The sequence below is a fragment of the Sinohyriopsis cumingii genome, chromosome 14 (genome assembly GCF_028554795.1).
Source record: "Sinohyriopsis cumingii isolate HCF-2022 chromosome 14, ASM2855479v2, whole genome shotgun sequence".
NCBI classification, from domain to species: Eukaryota; Metazoa; Mollusca; class Bivalvia; order Unionida; family Unionidae; genus Sinohyriopsis; species Sinohyriopsis cumingii.
The window spans coordinates 66,352,460-66,372,824 of NC_142974.1; the positions used below are offsets into that span (position 1 = coordinate 66,352,460).

The 20,365-nt window shown below is 43.4% G+C and overlaps 1 protein-coding gene across 1 annotated transcript in view; it reads right to left on the minus strand.

The window, feature by feature from the left end:
• Positions 1–20,365, minus strand: part of LOC149784035 (E3 ubiquitin-protein ligase TRIM45-like) — a 50,409-nt gene extending 30,044 nt beyond the window's left edge. Inside the window, exon 1 of the mRNA XM_089933193.1 lies at positions 19,085–20,365. Coding sequence (XP_089789319.1) covers positions 19,085–20,119 — 1,035 coding nt within the window. The 5' untranslated portion in view covers positions 20,120–20,365. The remainder of the gene's footprint in view (positions 1–19,084) is intronic.

Below are 20,365 nucleotides of genomic sequence, written 5' to 3' on the forward strand. Positions count from 1 at the left end.
TGGCTTCAGCACCCCAATCCTCTGTCTCTGGTATCTTGTAAGCCATCCTCTCTCCTATTTTCTTTTCATCCTCTTCCCTCTGTCTTCTCTCCTCCTCTTCCTTCTTTATTCTTCCCTCTTCTACTATGGCCTCCGTGGCCAGTTCATTTAACAGGCGGCTGACATATTCCAGATGTATCTGGAGTTCAAGAAGTTTGCTTATTCTGGTATTCATTTTCTTGTTAACGAATGAACAGGGTAGCTAGACTGCCAAGCGAGTTTCAATTTATAGTGAAAGCGCGGACGTGAAGGAAAACATCCCCTAACACAAAATTGATATTACCTAGATCAGGAACAAACAAACGCGAGGACCTAAAAGAAACACTCACTTTTTTTATACTACCCATTAATAATTTTAAAAATTTCATTAATCACTTCAATATACTATTCACGTACGCAAAGCAATCAAACCCCAAATCTACTCTCCTCACACGTCAAACAGCAAAAAAAAACATGATCTTAATCTACTATCCACACAAACGTACTTGAGCACTTACAAACACACAATCATATACACAAACACATACACACTCACACCACTAAAGAGTCAGTGTTTATATTCACACTACTCTACATACACACACTGGCAAATCGATTGTTATTTCTTTTCTAGAGTATTGGGTAGCCCTGAAAAGGGCTGTTTTTTGTTTTCTATGGCAATCTTTTAGTTTCCAAGAATGCCACGTCCTCTGAGGATAGACTTTCTGACGATAGGTCTGCTTCTTCGGAAAGAGAAGAAGAACTCTTTGGTGTCGATACGACAATCGACAAAGCCTCTGTCAGGTTCAGGTTGCTGCTGCTGCTGCTGCTGCTGCTCCTGTTGTTGTTGCTCTTGCTGCTGTCTCTGAAGTCTGTACTTCTCTGTCCATTCTTCTTTCTCCCTGTTCACTTCTTCTCTGAAGAGCTCTTCTATCAGGTCTTCAGTGACTTTTAGCATTCTCACATTCTCTATCTCTTCTGGCTTCGGTATCAGACTGTGTCTGACCCTATGCAAATTCACGTAGGCTTCGTTTAGCTTAGCTAGTTTGGAGCACATCTTCGTAGGAGGATGAGTCGACAGTGGATGGATAGACTGGAAACTACCCCGGTTCTTAAAGTCAAAGCGCGGACGTGAAGGAAAACATCTCGACTTCATCATGATAACTTCTTCGTCTTGGGATTCTTCTTTTTCTTCTTCTTCCACGATCTCCTCACATTCCATGTCTAAAGTTTTTCCACTAGGTAAAGAGGGATAACAGTCTTCCATAGCTTTTAATAATCTAGAAAGACTTCTCTCAAACTGTTGATTTCTATGGTATTGTCAAATTCTGCATACAGGATGACGTTCACTGTGTTCTCTGGGGGCAGTGCACTCGCAAACTCAATTTCCACACGAATTTGGCCTGATTTTATAGAGTGGAAATCTCCCTCGTCGCTGCCTTGGTCTGGAGTGAAATCAAAAGCCCACAAAGCGTAGCCTCCTACATAATCCTCGTACGTAATACCGTGACTGGTGTTGGTTCCTAACTGTCCGGTAGCTTCGTACAGGGACAAGTACGATCTCAAATAATTCTTCGCGGCACCAAAGTTAGGCTCAAAAGGTCGAGTACACAAGGTCTTGCCATCGCGACTGACTTCAATCTTGGACACATTGTAATGTTGAAACTCAAAAGGATTTTCATGGTAGGCTCCGTTGAAGGCTGAATTCTTGACGATACCAAGGATTAAACGTTTGGGTAACTGTCCTTGGAACAGATGATCTTCGATCATGGATCGCTGTCTAGCAGGAATGGTGAACGTTTTCACTTCCACTCTTCATATCGGATACTTGGCGGTCGTTCTGCTCAACGTCTGACTGACGTCCTTTCCCACTTTAGGTAACACTTCCACATGACGCACGTAGAGTCTGGCTTCTTCGATTTTGGTTTTGTAAGTGGAACCATCAGCAGCCATCAAATGGAAAGCAGCACTGCTGCGATTCAGTCTCAAGCGGATATCCACTCCGTTCAGCAAATACTTTTCTTGTAACCACATGTCTAGATGGAAGCGATCCATCAGTTCTAAACTACGACTTAGATGAATTTTCGTTCGTCGTTCTACAAATCCCGTTGTATTTTGAGCATCCCCAGCAACTGTAATGCTGTTGAACTTAGTCGCTTTGTCAGGTTTCCATACCACGCAAGCATCCAGATGAGTGTTCTTGGCTTCTTTTCCGTACGTCAAGAGATTTTCCTGGTACGCTCGGTAAGGGTAAGTATCCATGCTGCTGCTGACCAGTTTGTTATTCAAGTACAAGTCCACTTCGCTAAACAAGGAATGCATGAAATTATTTACGGGAGCTACTACATCATCATTGTCTATGTTAGTGTTGGGTGGTTCGATCACTTTCACTTTCAAGTACAAGTAACTGCTATTCAGATCGAAGTAATCTTCGGGCTGTCCTTTGATTTCAAACTCGATGGGAGCGGAATCCGTCAAAGAGGAGACGGGATGAAATTCCACCCACTGGGATTCTTGCATGGTCATCATGGTGGGGGGCATGGCAAACAGATCCAGTTCCGACTTGGAACAGGCGCAAGACTCTCGGTGCATCATTTTTTTTCTGTGTCTCAATACTTTAATAATCGAAAACGTCTATGTCTCGAATGGTTCTTCTTTTCTTTGTCTTTCTACCTTTAGACGTGTGAAGTCTGATGAAAGGGTGTTTTCTTCGTCGTCTCTTTCTGCCTTGTCCTTGCTGAATGCCTGACTCAGTAGCGTGCAGGGCATTTATAGGTGTGCCTCGTCGGCCCAAAAGGTCTTTACCCGTTTGCAGCAAGACATTTTTGCCTGCCCTCAAGAAGGCTTCTTTTGGGTTTTGTTTGTCGATGATGACATTTTGGAGAAATTCTTTGCCTTGTTTCAGTGCGGCATCTTTCAAGGCGTGCAACCCACGTGTCACCATCGGTTTCAACACCGGGGCCACCGAACAAAAGGCCGATTTTAACATATCTCCTAAACCGTGTCCTCGCTGTCGAGCAACCCCTCGGTACACTGGATACATGGCTTACGAATCGTGAGAGAACCGTTTTCGAAAATGGAGTTTCACCGTGACTTTTACTTTGGGGAATGGAATATTTTGTCCCAGATCTCCTTTTATAGCAATGTTGACCGTGTCCAAATAAGACTTACTGACAGGCAAATAGTGAGGATGTACAAATTCGCGGTGAACGTGGTAAGTGTTTCCACCTTCCTCGTCAGCGTTCGTTGCAGAATCCACTTTGAAAGGAATGACACGCAGTAACGGCGCAGAGGTGTGTCCCACCACGTTGTACTCCACCACATCGGAGTACACAAACATCAAATTCAGTCCTTGGTTCAGTTCTACCGGGGCACGAAATAACTTGGTAAAAGACTCGTTGTCGTAAATGATTGATAATTCGTTTTTCTTGATCATGGCCATTCTCATGTACATGTCTCCGCCCAACATGTCAAACAATTCAGGACAAAATAAAAAAGACACGATTTTACTCCCGTCAAATTTCATCAAGAAGCGACGAGCTGATATGTGGTATTCCATGGTGACACTTTTTTGACACTTTCCAAAGCTTTAAGAAACACGACATTAAACCTGGAGGCTACCTCACCAAAAGTTGACCACTAAAATAATAGCCTGGGGGAATGAACAAGTGATAGGTGGTGTACTTTTGATTTTTGTGTGCTAGGGGTTTTTATGTTATATTTGCCATGGGTATCCAAGAACTCTTGCATTGGCTCGTCATGAACTTCCACATCAAAAAAGTTTTGATTGGGAAGGACATTGAGGACTTGGGTCGGGTGAATGATTTCTACTAAAGCCACTTCCCAATGGGCTTCGTGATCTAATGGGACGGCCTGATGTAATTTGGCCGTGTAACAGCACAACGTGTTGTTGGGAAACACCTCCATGGAACTGTCACTGGGTAAGGTTAAGTAAAATTGGTTGTTATTGTTCATAATTCCGGAGTTCTGTGGCTGTTCGAGGGGTTACTGGACGTCAGAGGAGTGTCTCCACCCAAAATAGGGTTGTTGTTGTTGTTGTTATTGGAGTGATGACTGACACTGGCACTTGACACAAGGTTCCCGTTGTTCCCGTTCGAGGAGAATTTCAGGGAGGGATTAGGAAGCAGGTAACCGATGCAACTACTCAATAAAATGGTCCACAATTGTTTGTCTCCTTGTTGCAAACTCAAATTGGCAATGGTTGCCCCTATGACACAATACACCACGAAGATTTGGCAGAAAAAGACGATTTGCGTTTTAGGCACACGCTCTCCACGCCACACCCACAAGGGTTGTTTCTGTAAATCTTGCAGAGAAGAACTAGGTGAAGGAGTGGTCGACGTAGCTGCGTCTGTGTGAAAGGGCATGATGGTCACTTCTTTTTATAGTCGATGACTTGCGAAGCCTCGATCCAAGAATCAAAACTGGGTGGATATCCTTTCCAACGTACTTTGACTTCTTTGACACGTCCTTTGCCCACTTTACGGGTTATGCGTTCGAGAATGCTTTCGATGTCGTACACGTCGTCTTCTTTTTTGGTGACACGTTGTAACTCGGGCAAATAAAACGTTCCTTTGAGCACTTCTCCGTTTATGTCTTCTAATTTATAGACGGCAGGATGACGGCCATGCACTCGTCCAGTGACACGAAACAATTCGGTCGTCCAGGTAGGTAAGTAACCTTTGTCGAAAGTGCGTTTGGTTTTGCCAATGCGCACCCAGTCTCCTACGTCCAACACTTCACTTTTCTTGCGGACAGCCCTCGTCGGGGACGTACCAAACAGGCGCTCAAACACCAACACTTCGTTGTCGGGAGTCACTTCTTGCGGGGCACGTCCGATGCTTCGATGGTAAGATTGGTTGTACGCTTGCACCAGGTGCGGTAAGATGTCGATGTACTTCAGAGTGTGGTGATGCGTAAAATATTTCCACATGCGTTCTTTCAAAGTGCATTGAAAACGTTCCACGATGCTGGCTTTGGTTTCGGGATTCTCGGTGGTAAAAAAATGAATGTCACGTTTCTTTAATTCTTTTTGGAAAGCTTGGTTCAGAAATTCAGTACCTTTGTCCGTTTGCCATCGAAGAGGGTGACGACCGCTTTGTTTCAACACCCGTTGCAGGGCTCGCACTAACTCGCTGATGGATTTGGAAGTCAAGGGTACGACCCAGGCAAATTTGGAAAAAAAGTCGATGACACAAAACAAATATTTGTAGCCACGATTGTAGCTGGCCAAATGAGAGACATCGGCTAAATCGGCTTGCAATTGATGATCGATGCCTTCCACACGGGTGCGACTTCTGGAAAACTTGCGTGGAATAGGTTTGTGTAAAGTGTAAGTAGCTTGTTCTTGTAACCATCGTTGCACTTGAGCTAAACGGAGACTTTTCAGTCGAGTTTTGGCAGCACGATACAATTTTTGAACTCATGCGTAACCTGCAGGATGGGAGGGATCGTAGTAAATGCTGGCTAAGACTTTTTCCATTTTTTGTGTGTTAATAAGTCACCCACTCTTCAGGGCTGCTACTTTGGGTGGGAAGAAAGGGTGGTTTAGAAACGGATTTACGTGTCCGATGGGCTACGGGAGTAGAAGTGGAAGGTAGTGGTGGTGGTGGAGGTGGCAATGGAATGGCTTTGGTCTTCTTTTCTTTTTTCACCTCTGGTTTCCCTTCTTTCTTTTTCACTTCTGTCGAAGGAGGAGTGGACATCATCTTTTTAACCCAAGCTTTCATTTCTTCTCGTTGGGGTGTGGGGGACGGGGTCAACAAGGATGCTGCTGACGGTGTTTGAAACACTTCTCGCATCTCTTCTTCCTCAGATCTTCGTGGGGTAGCATCTCTGGTGACCCCTGGGGATGGTAGTAGTGCTGGTGGTGGTGGTAGTGATGATGGTGCTGAACTTTTCATCAAGGTCTTAACATTTTTCAGAGAGGGTAGAGCTGTTTCGTCTAAAGCTTTCTGGTGAAAGAGTTGCAGTCGTTGCAAGAGTTGACCGTACTTTTGTGATTTTTCTGTTTCGGACAAATCTTGGCGATCCATCAAGGACTGCAATTCGTGTTGTAACTGGGACATTTCGCTCAAATTGGGATTGGGAGGTAAATGCCGGGTGCGTTGTTCTTGCCAACGATGGTATTCCATCCATCGTTTGTAAGGCACTAAAGCTAGTTTTCGTCCTTCCATAGGGTTGTCAGGGGTCGATTCTGAGATCTTGGGACTTCAGAGGGCCTTTTATCTTGCTCCCACCAGTCTTCCCAACATGGTTCCCAAGACTCCTTTCAGCAATGGGCATAACAAGAGGGGTAAAATGCCTCTACGTTTGACCAACATCTTCTTCTTCTGACGAATGGGAATTTTCTTTTGAACCATTTGGCGAAGAACGTGACGATGTTTGCCTAAGCATTGTTTTTGGTGTTTGGACAAAGGGATCGTGCCTTTCAAGACGTTCAAACAACATTCGCACACGGTATCGATGACCTCTTTGGAAGCTGATTGAATGAGTTTTTTTCGTAGGGGTGGAGAAGCTTTGGACAGGACAGATAACATGTCCCCATGTTTGACTAAACGTGGTGGCAGTCCTTTCCTTTTCTTTCCTTGGGGTTGTTTAGAAGAGGGATGTTTCTTGGAAGGTGACATCTTTGAACCTTCAGGAGCACCAAAACACTGATACCCCTACACGGTCACGGGCTTTTTTTATACTGGAACGCGTCGCCACTGGTTGTCTTTACGTCGTATCAACTTCAGGACAGGCATGACACGTCGTGCACGGGTACGCAACGGACTAAATCGAGCCAGTTCTTGCTTGGACAAATCCAGTAAACTTTGTAACATGCCCGATCTTTCTTGAACTTTGATTTTGGGAGCAGGTACTTTGTGAGCAGCAACCACTGCCACTAAATTGGAGGGTCCTGCCACTGGGGAAGTTCTTGGGGTCATCAACGGAGAAGTTCTTGGTGTGATCTACGTCTCCAAGTACTCTTCAGTTCTTGGTGTCATCAACGGGGAAGTGGATGAACGTGAGGCTGCCGGAGACGCGGTCACCGCCGTGGCAGGTCGTGGTTTGCGAGTGTAAGGTTGCGTCCTGGCCGAAGTGTCTCTCTTGCGACTAGTTTTCTTCTGTGGGCTTTTCTTTTTCTGGGGACTTTTTCTCTGTTTCTTTTTCTGGGGGCTTCTTTTCTTTTTCCGGGGTGGTGTCTGGTAAGAGGAGGGTCCCGCCACTGGAGAAGTTCTCCTTGGGGACCTGGTCTTTTTCTCCTTCTTGGAGCTTCGTTTGACTTTTTTCTTGGGGAGAACTTTGGGGGCATTAGGATCCCATCTTAAGAGAGAGCGAATGGTGACCCCTCCTAGAGTACCGCTCCCTCCAGGTTTCAAAATGATTTGTTTTTTGGTTTGAGTGTCGATGCGAGGATCGGCCTGTTGGGTCAAAGCGACTTTGTTTCGATCAAAAAAGCCTTTGGTTTGATGAGGAATCTGAATGATCCCTTGTAGTAATTGACGTGCTGTCACCGTGAACCATCGTAAGACTTCTTTGAGACTAGCTTCAAAGACACGAGCTCGTGTTTGTGGATTTTTTTCTCGACTGATGCCATACAAGGCACGAATCAATTTGACGGGAAGATGCGACTGAAGGGACGTCATGTTCAAACTGTGTGAGACAGACGAAAAGTGTCTGAGGTTTTTATAGATTTTTTTGTGGAATGAAATTAAGTCGAGGACAGAGACGTGTACAGGACAGGCCCTCCGTCTTGGCACCAGTGGTGAAACAAGTGGGTACGAAATCGTAAATCATCGGGGGTCGTAGGTTTCAAATCGACGAGTAAATAGGCGTGTGGAGTTTGAGTGGCATCGTCGTACGCCTGAGTCAGAAAAGGCGTCCCTAACTGTTTGGCTAAGACTTGCACTTGCGATTTATCTTGAGGGCTTTTAAACAAGACCACGTAATGCGCATTGAGACTGATGGTGCGATGGGCTTTACTTTGTTGAAACAAATTTTGAGTGATGTAAACGACACTGGCATTACGATGATGCCCTTTGCGCGTGAACCACAGTTAATTTCTTCTTCGTCTTCTCCTAACATGTCGTCGAAAATGACCAAATGGGTTTGACAGGAGTCAGAGACGATGCCGTCGGCTTCTTTAGGAATGCCTTCCACAAACACGATGGAATCGCCTTGACTTTCTCGCAAGAGGCTGTACGCCGATTGCCACTCTTTGTAACACCACACGATGCGTTGAGGTGGACGATCGATCAAATGATGTTTATGTTCGATCAAACGTTTGACGAATTCGGTTTTGCCTGAACCGCTAGGTCCAGCAATGAGCATGTTAAAGGGATGGCGAAGATACAAAGCCTCCCAACTGGCACGATCTAAGTGTTCGTCGATGACTTTCACAGTAGAGGAAGAGGGAGCAGAGATAGCAGAGGTAGCCATAGTGTTAGGAATGTCACTTGTGACACGAAAACAGACAAGACAAGAGTTTATATTCTTTTTCAGGACACGTTTATTGAATGTTTTTAACATGAACACGAAAGACAAAGCCAAAGGCTTAAGTACAAGGATAAAAGGCACATGATAACCATCAACGTGGAATAAACACAAGTGTCTGTACAACATGTTTTGGGTAAGGTTCTGACCAGTTCTATAGGGGGTAAGGTCACACAAGTGTCCTCCCGAAAGGGTCTTTCAGGCATGTCCACGACAGTCCTGTCCTGGGTGACGGGTTCTTCTGGCACTGTCACTAACACAGGTTGAAAAGTAACTTTTTTCCTTGAACAACTCTCGTGCATACTGGGCCATTTCTTAGGTCCAAGTCTCAAAATCCCATTCTTTCCAGGCACGGACATCTGTCCAATGGGGGTGTAAGTCACAGGCTACACACACAACGTCATACACGTCTTGGGTAGCTAAAAGTTGACGAATCATTTTTTCCCGTAGAGGTAGAGAAGTATCTAGATGAAACCGCAAGGCTTTGAGCAAAAGGAGTCTTTCGTGACCATTTAAGGCCATTGGGTGATAAGTACTGTTCGTAAAGAGTCCACAAGGAATCGGCTGGTAAACGAAATCCTAGAAAACAAGTCACTAAGACACACACTATGCGTCGTCCCAAACTGATTGGATACAGTTCTTGTAATAATTGATGGTAATGATCCACGGTTTCAATATGGTCATTGAGTTCCTTCCACGGAATCTGTTCAATTACATGTGACATAAGTCGTGGCATGGCAGCCTGTTTTTATATTCTCTTTTTCTTCGGATGCAATACACGTACTTTCGAGCCAGAGATCTTCGTTCTCCAGTAGGGAATCTAAATCTTGCATACTGTAACCGAAACGTCAGAGTTCGTTCAGAAGTTTCCTCTTCCGCTAAGTAGATTCCACGTAAAATATGTTGGTAATTCTTTAACTTGTCTTCCTCAATGCGTTGCACTAGGTGAATCTCGAAGTAACCAAAATTATCAACATGTCGATCACTGGCGACCTCAAAGTTTTGAACAATGTCTGACCACTGAAACAATTTCTGACGAATCAGTTCTCTTATACCATTCAGGTACCAGTGGTTAAACATCTGGTGACGTAACGGATGCAATTGTTGTTTACGTTTGACTTGCATTTTGACCAGCTCTCGGTAAATGCGTTCTCTCAACTCCACAGGCAAAGCACGAATGTTCTCTTGCAAAGTATCCATGAATAGGTCAGTCCGTACAATTCATAATCTTCTCCTATAGCAAAAGTAATCCACATAGTGAGTAATTTCTGGCCACTGCCGTTCAGGGTAACGTCCAAGAATGTCACTGAACTCTTTTGATGTAAACGGTCTAGAGTAATATAACAGGACGAATGCACACTTGACCCAAAGAAATCTAACACACTGGTTGACTTTCTTCACTTTCCTCTTATGAATTTCTCGACACAAAAGTTCTACAGTGACCCATTGAGATTTCACTCTGGCAAACCCCTGATAAACTTCCTTGTAAATCTTCTCTTGCAGTTCTTTAGGTAATGATTCAATATCGTTTTTGAAATGAAGTTTAAATACTGGTCTCGGTGATGTCCAACATTTGACTCCTAACCAATCTGGTTTCTTCTTCGTCAACGACATGGTAAGTTACTTCAATGTCTCGGTCCCACTAATGTAAGTAATGACAATTCGGTGACCATCGAGCATGTTCTAGGTAGGCCGAATCATGCGGTTCCCAGTGGTGAAGTGACACACCGCAACTGAAGCACTTGACTTTATCTCCTTCGCCCAAGTAGAACAATCCGGCTCTGGCTAATTCTTCGGGTGTCGGTCCTCCCAGATACTTAGGCCATTTTCCTTTGAACGATTGAAGACGATTTTCAAAGTCACAGTATTCCGACAAACGCACAGGGAACGAATATTCGTCTTTCACAGGTTCGTTTCGACGAGGGTTGGGTGACATGGACAGGAGTTTGCTCAGGGCTGGATGACATCCGTAGGGGGGTAGACGTGAAGGTGAACATCCACTTTTAAAACGAAACCCAGTAGAATGTCCAAGAGGACGAGCGGCATCGCTTTCGCATCCTTCAGGTTTGACACGCACAGCATCACTTTCCATGACAGGGGTAGTGAGAACAAAGTTCCCATGATGCTTTACGGCATCGCTAAGGTCACAGCGTACAGTATCGTTCGTATCGCAAGGCTCACAATCGCATTCCACTTCAGAAGCCCCACACTTGAATTGTGCCTGTCTGAACTTGTTTTGTGTTTCTCTGAAAGTATTCATCTTGTTCGCTTAGTCTTGGTAGTCACAATGAACTATCGATCTTGCCTAGGGTTCCTTTTTATACTAGTCGCAATGCAGTCTCAAGCTTGTACATCGATCCTTTTTTATGTCTTGTTTTGGAAGGTACCGTCTCTAACGTGCCGTCATAATTGTACCGTAGTGTAATGGGCGGAAAGGCCATAGAAAGGTAAGGGCAGTGCGGAGACCATCGAGTATGTTCCAGAATAGCTGAATCTTTATAGATACATAGATCCATTCGTAACTTCAGGCCACAACTGAAACACTGTACTTCGTATCCCAATCCTGACTCAGGTCCCAAGTAAACAAATCCTGTTCTAGCTAAAACATTCGAAGGAGGTAATCCTTTCCTATCCGTAGGCCATTTTCGAAACGTGTCCAATCGACGGGCACAATCACAATAGTCAGGTAAGAAGACCGGAAAATGGTGGGGTTTGAACTTGGAGTTCTCATCGGGTTTCTCACTTGATTCTTGTTGTGGCGAAGTTATTCTTCTGGTGAGTGGCTATCCTCTTACAACCAATGTTTTATACCAACGTGTCCATACGGTAAAGTAAAGTGGTTGGGAAGTCGCACTCGCTTCTGGTAAACGATTTGATAGACTTTTTCCAAGGGTCGACTGACGATGTGGTGAGTGGGTAAACGTTCAATCTTGTTCGGTTGATAGGTGGTCACTTTAAAGTGTTCATCTTCTCCAGATTGCAAGGCTTCTTTCAATACCCCAAAGTTGACCATTCGACTGGTACGATAATTCAGAGTCAATCCTTTCACTTTACACTTCGTGTGCACTTCTCCTTGTGGTTCCGGTATTCGTAGCCGTAATTTTTTGGACCGCCACTGACGAAACTTAGAATCTTGTCGTCGGGATGCTCGTCTGTCCAGGCTCCTAAACGGTCTCCTTCGATGTCAGGGTGCTGTTGACTCGGGTGATGGATGTAAATGCAACTGTCCGTGTCAAAGTACAGGACCCGTTCCCCTAACAGTTCTAAAGCTTCGTACAATTTTAAGCGAGCATGAGCTGTCACGTAAGCCGCAATGATGACATTTCCAAAAGGGTCGTCTTGTACAAAGCCCAGATCTTCTTCGTAATTGACCAAGATCAATTCCTCGCGAACGACGTCCACGTGTTTCATGAATTTGGTTTTGTCGTGAATCATCTGAAAGTAGCGAGAAGGTTCTGTCAAATACTCCGTCTTGGGTAAACACGGTCGTTGTACCATTTTACCCCACAAGCAACTTAACATCACTTTGGCAAACGATCGCCTGCCTTCGTTTTTCTCGATGTGATCTAAAGCAATGCCTTCTTGTGCCCAGTATTTCTCTTTGAATGTCTTTTGGTCTTCGGGAGTGTGACACCAGGAAGGATAGCCGCTGGCTTCTTGCTTCAGTTTCAAAAAGGCATCCACGTAGTCGGCGAAAATGCCTTTCTGCGTGGGGTCACCCTTGTGGTATTGTTGTGTCTTAGGAAAGTGGCAAATTTCGTACACTTCTAACAGTTGGTATCCCATGTCCAGAGCTTTGAACAATTCCAAGCTAACCCACGTCCCCGTCAAGGCCCGTTCTTCCTGGGTGTGCTGACAAGGTTGGTCTTGGTTGCACGTCTCGGCATAAGTACGGCACAAAGGAAACATCAGTTTGCCTTGGCAATGGTGAGGTAACACGGGATGGTACAAGTCCGTGGGAGGCAAAACTTTGCACTTGATCAAGCCTTCGTATTGTCGATTTGTTTTTCAGGTCGATGTGTTCCGTGAACAATTGTGGGTGTCCTGCAGGAAAGCGAAAATATTTGCACACGTAGGGATACAGCGAACACACGTCCAAGTATTTGATTTCTTCTCCTTTCTCTTCGTCGGCTTGGTACAGCAAACAGGTGGCATTGGTCCTTCCTCCGTATAACTATCCCTCGGGTTCAGGGGGTCCATGAACTGGTAACTTTCCAAGAGGCGTTTAAACTCGGGATCGGTTTTCAAACGGTGATCGTATTCGTGTTCCCACATTTCCACCACTTGGTATCCTTCCTGTTCTAACTTTAGGCGTCGCTGACAAGTGTCATGGTACAAGTCTTCCATGGTTCGTTGTAAAATCTGATTTTTGGTGCCACGGTCAGTGTAACAGACGGGACATCCGTGAAATAAGCAACCGTTAAACTCGTACACGATCTTGGGGTTTTCTAAGTCCCAGCCATCGACCGAATAAGTTCCGATGGTCTTTTCGCCCCCTCCGTTGCGGGCATGCTGAATCCACTTGTCTTCCTTGTCGCACAAGTAATGTAACCAGCGTAGGGCTTTGACCGAGTATTGACGTTTGACAAAGTTGTTCGTTTGAGGACTGATGACAGCTACGGTGTTTTCAGGCATGAATCGTTGGCGGTACACTAAGGAACACGCTTTGGCAATGGTGCAAGCTTTTTTCAAAGGATCGACCCCTCCGTGTTCCATAAACAGTTCTCGAAATTTTCCACAGCAACGTCGTAAAATGTCCACGTCCGAACGACAATACTTTAACATTTCTTCCTGAAAGTCGAAAGGGTCGGAGGCGTGAGCCTGGTACCAAACGTAGAAAGCGTCTCGTTGTTCGGTACGCATGTTGTCGGGGTCGTAATAGTGAGCCTCAGGTAAATGGGGTAGAACGGCGTGTTGATTGGCTTCCGTATTGAAAAAGTGTGGAAAGTACCCTTTAGCCATTTCTGTCATTCCAAACGTTTTAGGCATTCGACTCAAAGGCATGGCCAAATAGTTCATTGAGTCTTTAAACTGTACTTGTCCCACTTGCATGAAAATGATTTTGGCTCCGTTCAAAGTGACTTTAGGACGTTCGGTGCCTTGTTCCGTATAGTATCTCAAAAGAAACTGTGAAATTGTGAGCCATCACTGTGGCATGACGATGACAATCTCCGTAACGTTCGATGTCCTCTTGGCTCCACGTCTTGTCGATGGGGTATAAGACCCATTGGGCAAAATCGGCTAGCGTGTTCGGTCCTCGAAAAATGTTTTCACGCCCTCCGGGAATCTTGCTGCAGTGAGGGCAATGACTGAAGATAGGTTCCTGAATGCACTTCTCGCACGCTCGATGAGCCACGCAGAAATTAGGAATGTGAATACCGGTCTCTTGCATGCATTCGAAATCGAAAAAGATGAAATTGCCTTTCTTCTTGTGACCGTCCTCTTTCTCTGGTGGGGGTTGGTATTTTTGCACGTAGCATTGGTGTTCAAGTCCACGATGTAGTGAAAAATGTGACATTTTTTCTTTCCTCGACATACGTGTGCCTTGACAGTATTGGTACGTATGCCTTGTCCACAGGTAGGGCACAATCTCAGGAGTTGACAAGCACATTTCTGCTGTGAACCTTGCGTCTTCAGATGTTGTTGGTAACAGGCAGGGCTGACAAACGTGCGCAGACAAGCTGGACAATGCAATGGTTTTTGCCCTTCGTTCAGACAAGGTGGAGAGGCCAAACATCCTGAGCATTTTGATCCGCAATGTTTGTGTTGCTCTCGATTGTTATAGCTATAGTCACATTTCTCACAGTAATAACCGTATCCCAGGAATGCAGTGATACTGGTAATGGTATCGAAATGGTCATCGTGATAATAGACATGAATGTATTTTCCGTCCTTAAAGTCTTGGCCTCGAAACAACAGAGGTCCGCGCACTTCTTGAGGGTGCACTTTCAAGGTGTATCGTGGAGCTAGGGCATCTTGCAATGTTTGCATCTCAGGAATGCCGCAGGGTGTGTCTTTGGATAGGCCAGCTTGTTGTAACAGGAGTTCTGCTTCACTTCGTTGTTTGGCTCGGTCCGATTGTCGAATGTTCTCCCAGGCTCTTTTCCATTCTGTCGTGTCGTTCTTGTTGGCATAGGTTCGTCCCACCACGATGGCTGGGCTAAACACATGTGGTCTTGAGAATTGTGAATTTGGACGAGACTCTTTTTGGTACTGCGAAGGTCGTTCACCAGTAACACCTTATTGCGTTGTCCGGTCCCTTGAGGAGGAGAGACGTGGGTCATGTCCAGTGTGGCTTTTCCATCGGTGATGTCAAACTGGTCATTAGATTGTTGCACGTGTTGAATCTTGTCCATGACTTTGGAAGCGGTTAGTTCTGCGGGTCTGCTAAACTCGATCCAAACAGGGGATTTCAAACCGTCGTGTTGTATGGAGAGTCTCAAGCGATCGTCTTCTTTGGGTTGACATTGTCGCTTGAGTGTGGTGAGCAAAGAATCCCACACCCCGGTGATGAACCCTTCTGCTTTCTCTAACGGTACTTCGGACTTGAAATCTTTAAACTTCACCGTGTATTTGTAAACCGTGGTTCTAAATTTTCTAGAGGAGCGCTTTTCCGTCTCTCGAATGGAATAGTACTTTTCAGGGTTGACTAAGGGTGGTGAACTTTGTTTAGAGGGTTTGGATTCTGGTTCACTCATGTCCTCTTCAAAATCACTGGCATGAATTTGTGCCAAGACTTCAGCTCTGGTACGAGGCGATAGATCACGTTTCTGCCTCTTACTTTCTTCTTCTTTCTTCTCAAATGAATAGGATCGTTTCATCTTGAGTGCAAAACGTCAAATGACTCAAGGTTAAACACCATGGACTAATTTATAGTCATGGCAGACCAGCGTATATAAAAGGGTGTGTATCTTGTCCTTTCACTATTCATTTCACTCTCTAACCGAGCACAACGATGGAAGAGACTAGCCAAATCGAACGTTTCATCAGAGCTTTGCGAGGGGTCATTAGAAAATTTTCTTCAGACCAGCCGACGGACTACTCTCCTTCCTTTCGAGATAAAAGTCAAGATACTTGCTATATCTGTCAGAAGAAAGGGCATTGGTCTTCAGAGTGTCCAGACCGTCAAAAATGAAAAACAGGGGTTAAAAGAGACAAAAGTCAAGATACCTGTTATTATTGTCAAGAAAAAGGACATTGGTCTCCAGATTGTCCAAAAAAGAAACAAGAGTAGTCAGAAGAAGAGAGGGATTCGATAGAGAAAGAAGACGAAGAGGAAGAAAGCAGACAGGTGAAGAAAAAGAAACAGGAGAAGAAGGGAAGAAAGTGAGGAGGAAGAAGAGGAAAAGACTGTGACGGTGAAGAAATTGAAAAAACAGAGAGAGTAAACAAAGAAACAGAAGAAGTGAATGTAATTTTTAAAGTGCTCTGTTGTGAATTGTGAATTGGATTGTAACTATTGATAAAAGAATACATTAATTATATAAGGTAAGTGTCTTTGAGTTTTGATTTTAAATAAGAAGCTACACTCACGCACTCATATACACGTACTATAGGGGTAAAATGTTTTTTTTTTTTTTTTGAATTATTGGCAATTGAAAGTTTATCTCTTTTCGAGGAATGTGGGTGGCCCTGAAAAGGGCCTTTGGTTATTGGTGTAGGGGTGAGTTTAAGCAATCAACTTTAACTGCCTTAAGCCTTTGCCACGGCCAAGGCCTACTTCTGGACTGCGTACTGTTGATGATGATGATTGGGTTGAAATCACTAAGGGTGGTACGGTAGGCTTAGTCACAGGGTTGACGTGTTTAGCTCGGGAAGGTCGTAATCTCTTCGGTCGTAATAAAGAAGTCTGATACATTTGTTTCAGACTTCTTAACTCCGCTAAAATGTCCAACAGTACCGTGACCGTTTGATTTTCACCCTCTTGTTTCTTTGCTGCTACTTCTTCCAGTTGTTGTTTTTTTCTTACCTCTTCTTCTTGCTGCTGTTGCTGTAGGAGAAAAGCTTGTTCCGCTTCCTATTGTCGTTGTATAAATTTCTCCAATTCTTCTTTCTGTCTCTGTCTAAAAATCTCCACTTGCGGTAATGAAGAAGGAGACGAAGTTTCCGGAACAAATTCTTGCGAGGTAAGAAAATCCACAAAATCCCAATTTACCTCTTCTGAAAGTAAGTCCGGGTTCCCTTGGGCGGTCTCCACTGCTGGTGCACCCCAATGGATCGTTTTCTGAGTTTCCGTCATGTTGAATCACTGTCGCATAGATTGACTTTACACAGGCGCTAGCGAATCTATATAGACCACGTGACGTCACAGACTGCTCTCTTTGGATTGGATGCGGGCTGACTGAATTTTGTAACGCGTGTTTGGATTGGTCAACAAACTCAATCCGTTTCAATCCTACCTCTACCTATAAATAAGTGCAGTTCACTGAATTGATTCACCTGTTCTCGGCGCCTCAAGATGTGGACCGATGTGCAATCTTCTACGCTTGTGTCTTCAATGATGTTCAGGACGGACATACCCATGTATGTCCGATCCAAGTGGACAGTTGTCCACAGGACAGACACCAGTCTGTGGATACGTAGGATCTACGTAGAAAGACAAGGATGCCTCAAAAGAGTCCTGATTTACGGTCCTACAGTGAGACGCAACCTAAGGACAAGAAGAAGACCAATGCGGTGCCCTTTATGTTAATGGATACATTAACATAAACCCAAAGGCCCTTTTCAGGGCCACTCATAGGTCTCGAATAAAGACTGACTTTCAATTGCCTACCCTTTTTTTTTTTTTTTTTTTTTTCCCACAAAACATAGAGACCCTCCCTGTTTCAATTTTACATAGACCCTATACAGTCCCAGGGATTTTTGTCCATGTTAAAGTTACATAGACCCTATACAGACCCAGGGGTGTTAATATTAAATTTATATAGACCCTATACAGTCCCAAGAAGGTCTGTAATGCTAATTCCCCTAGACCCTATATCGTCCCAGGGGTTTGCTCCATGTTAAATTTACATAGACCCTATATGGTCCCATGGGTGTTTTTAATGATAAGTCCCATAGACCCTGAATCGTCCCCATTCACTACTTATGTTCCTCAATTTAAAACAATGACATAACAAAATAATGAGTAAGAAAACCATAGACTCTGCTGGAGCTAATAAAAAACGATGATGGTGAAGAACGGTTTCTTCAAACTTCTTGAAAAGGAATATTTTTTAATAATAACACACAAAAACTCAATACTCTGGAAGAAGAAAGCATTTATATTGTCTACTATCCATCAAATTCTACGTTGTTTATAAGACACGTAGGTCAAGTCCGTACGAAACATCTGTTTTAGTTCATTCAGAAACAAATTTAAACAACCACAACCACGCGAGTGTACATGATTTGTGTACAAATCAAATGTGCTGGCGTCTGCGTCCATTGTTTATTTACAATAGAAAGTAGTTCCTTTATGCACGTGAATGTTATATGTGTATAGTCGCGCGAGTTCAGTATCGGGTAATACTGAACGATTCTGACAATGTAAAGTTAACGGGGAAAGAACTGAGGATATAATAATGTGTGATCTTATCCAAAAACCAAAGTCGAAACATAAAGTCCGTGCAAGGAATGTTCATTAACGCACTATAGGCAGATTCACCTTAAGGTACATGATTTGATTTTCATTTGAACAATATGTTAGTGTGATCATGAAACAGTTTTTGCTGAACTTCAGACTGTGGTGGCAATCAATCGTGGCTGAGGTTAATATACTGTCCCTGCACATGATTTATTTTATTTAATTATCTTGAACTCTTTATTTCCTGTCAACCAAGACATGTGTAAATGTTCGTAGGTTCTCTTTAATATACAAAGATACGGCAATATGGAAAGTTATATTACGTAATAAGATGGGAAAATCACATAATAATTTCAGCTACATTTCGAAATTAAATGTTTGAGTAAATAAATAATATTAAAGTGTGAAATGCGTTTCATTCTGTTTGTAAGGAGACCCTCAGATAGATAATAGATAGGTCGATTTGTGTATTTTTGTACGTGTTGACTAAATTTTACACCCCATGGGCGTTATGCTCCATTAGTCATGATATTTCATTTTACTATCCTTTTGTGTATAGTCACTGTGTAAATCTAGTGCATGAGAAATACGTTCACTTCTGTACACATATAGTCGCCTTTACAATTGCTATTATTTATTTAAAAAAGAACAAACAATTGTTTTCGTAACAGACCCATGCATGCAGCAAATTTATAATAAACTATGAGCCGATTAAAAATATATCTGGTTTATTAATTTTTTTATGTTTTCTTTCCTGTGAATAGCTTTTTCAGATAATTTGGTGAGCCTCGCCATGTAATAGATACAATATCGTTCTAGTAAAATTAGAGCTCATCGGCAAATTTCAAGATGATCTACAATGGAACCTAGCTCATATAGAAAAGTAACATGCCATATTATTTCCGTTGGAACTACAAACACTACTTATGTAATTAACCGTAAGAAGGAAGACTTAGATTTACAAAACAAATGTGACTGATATTTATAAGAATTAATACTTACATCAGTAGAATCTTGCATTGTGCCAATTAAGGGAATCAGTTGACCTGCGTTGATTTGGGCTGGCGAAAATAGTTTCTTCTTCAGACCTGTAATAGGTGATGGATCTGTCTTCGATATGGCTGCAGAAATTAAATGTTCAAGATCTCGACCTTTCTTCATGATCTCGATGTCTGTCCCCTGATCCGTTAACTTTTGTACGCTGTTATTTGCATTATAATAGGTCTTCAGTTCATCATCCACACCTCTTTTGAAAACTGCGTTTTTCTGTCTCAGGTCGTGATAAACATTTTTTATTCTGGCTTTCACTTCTGCCACTTCTTGATCAAGCACCTTGTTCAGTTGTGAATGTTGATCTTCAACTGCTTTTATTTCTTCCCGCTCTGCATCATTAATCTTCCTATCAAGCTCCTCACCTACTGCTTTAAAAGTATTCATACGGCTCAGCTTTTCCAAGCATTCATTCCTCATGGTCTGAAGGGCCTTTTTCATTTCAGCTGCAGAATCAGCAACCGTTCTTGTTGCATGGTTTTCATGATTTACCGCTTTACACATCAAACAAATAAGTATTTTACAGTCTCTGCAAAAGAGCCTGATCTCGTCTTCCGGATGTTGATCACAAAATATACGTTGTCGAATTTTGCCTTTCGTTTCAGAATCCAGAGTTCCTAAGTCACATATTTTGTGGTGCCTTGACGCTTTCGATTTTTCGTGACCATAACAACATGTCCTGCACAAATTCTCTTCGCAGTCCAAACATCTACTGCATGCCATATTTTTCGGACCACAAAGATCGCAGGCAAATTTCTCACCAGGGTATGTGTCGTCGATATAAAAATTACTTTGTAAACCTAGAACGCCTTCTTTCGGTAACTCCACACTTGTCCTGCAGATGGGACAATCAAATCGACCGTTGCGAAGGTTCGCCCGTACATAATCTTCCAGGCAATTGCAACAGAAACTATGGTGACATGATATCAACTTAGGATTCTTAAAACTATCCATGCAAATGCTGCACTCCTGTCGTCTCGCCGCCATTTTTGGAGAGTACTTTCGCTTTGTTCAACCGATATAAACAGGGCTATGTCGGTTTCCGTCAAGTTATAATCAGCTTCACTTTAATTTTACTGACCTATGTTTTCATTGTAATTTAACACAATACAAACAGGAAGCCTTAGATAAGAATTTTTACCAGCACACTCCCTGGTGTTTTCAGTAAGTTATCCGATTGTCTTTTTACAAGCTAATGACTGCTGCCTTTAATGTTGCAAATCGACATATTGA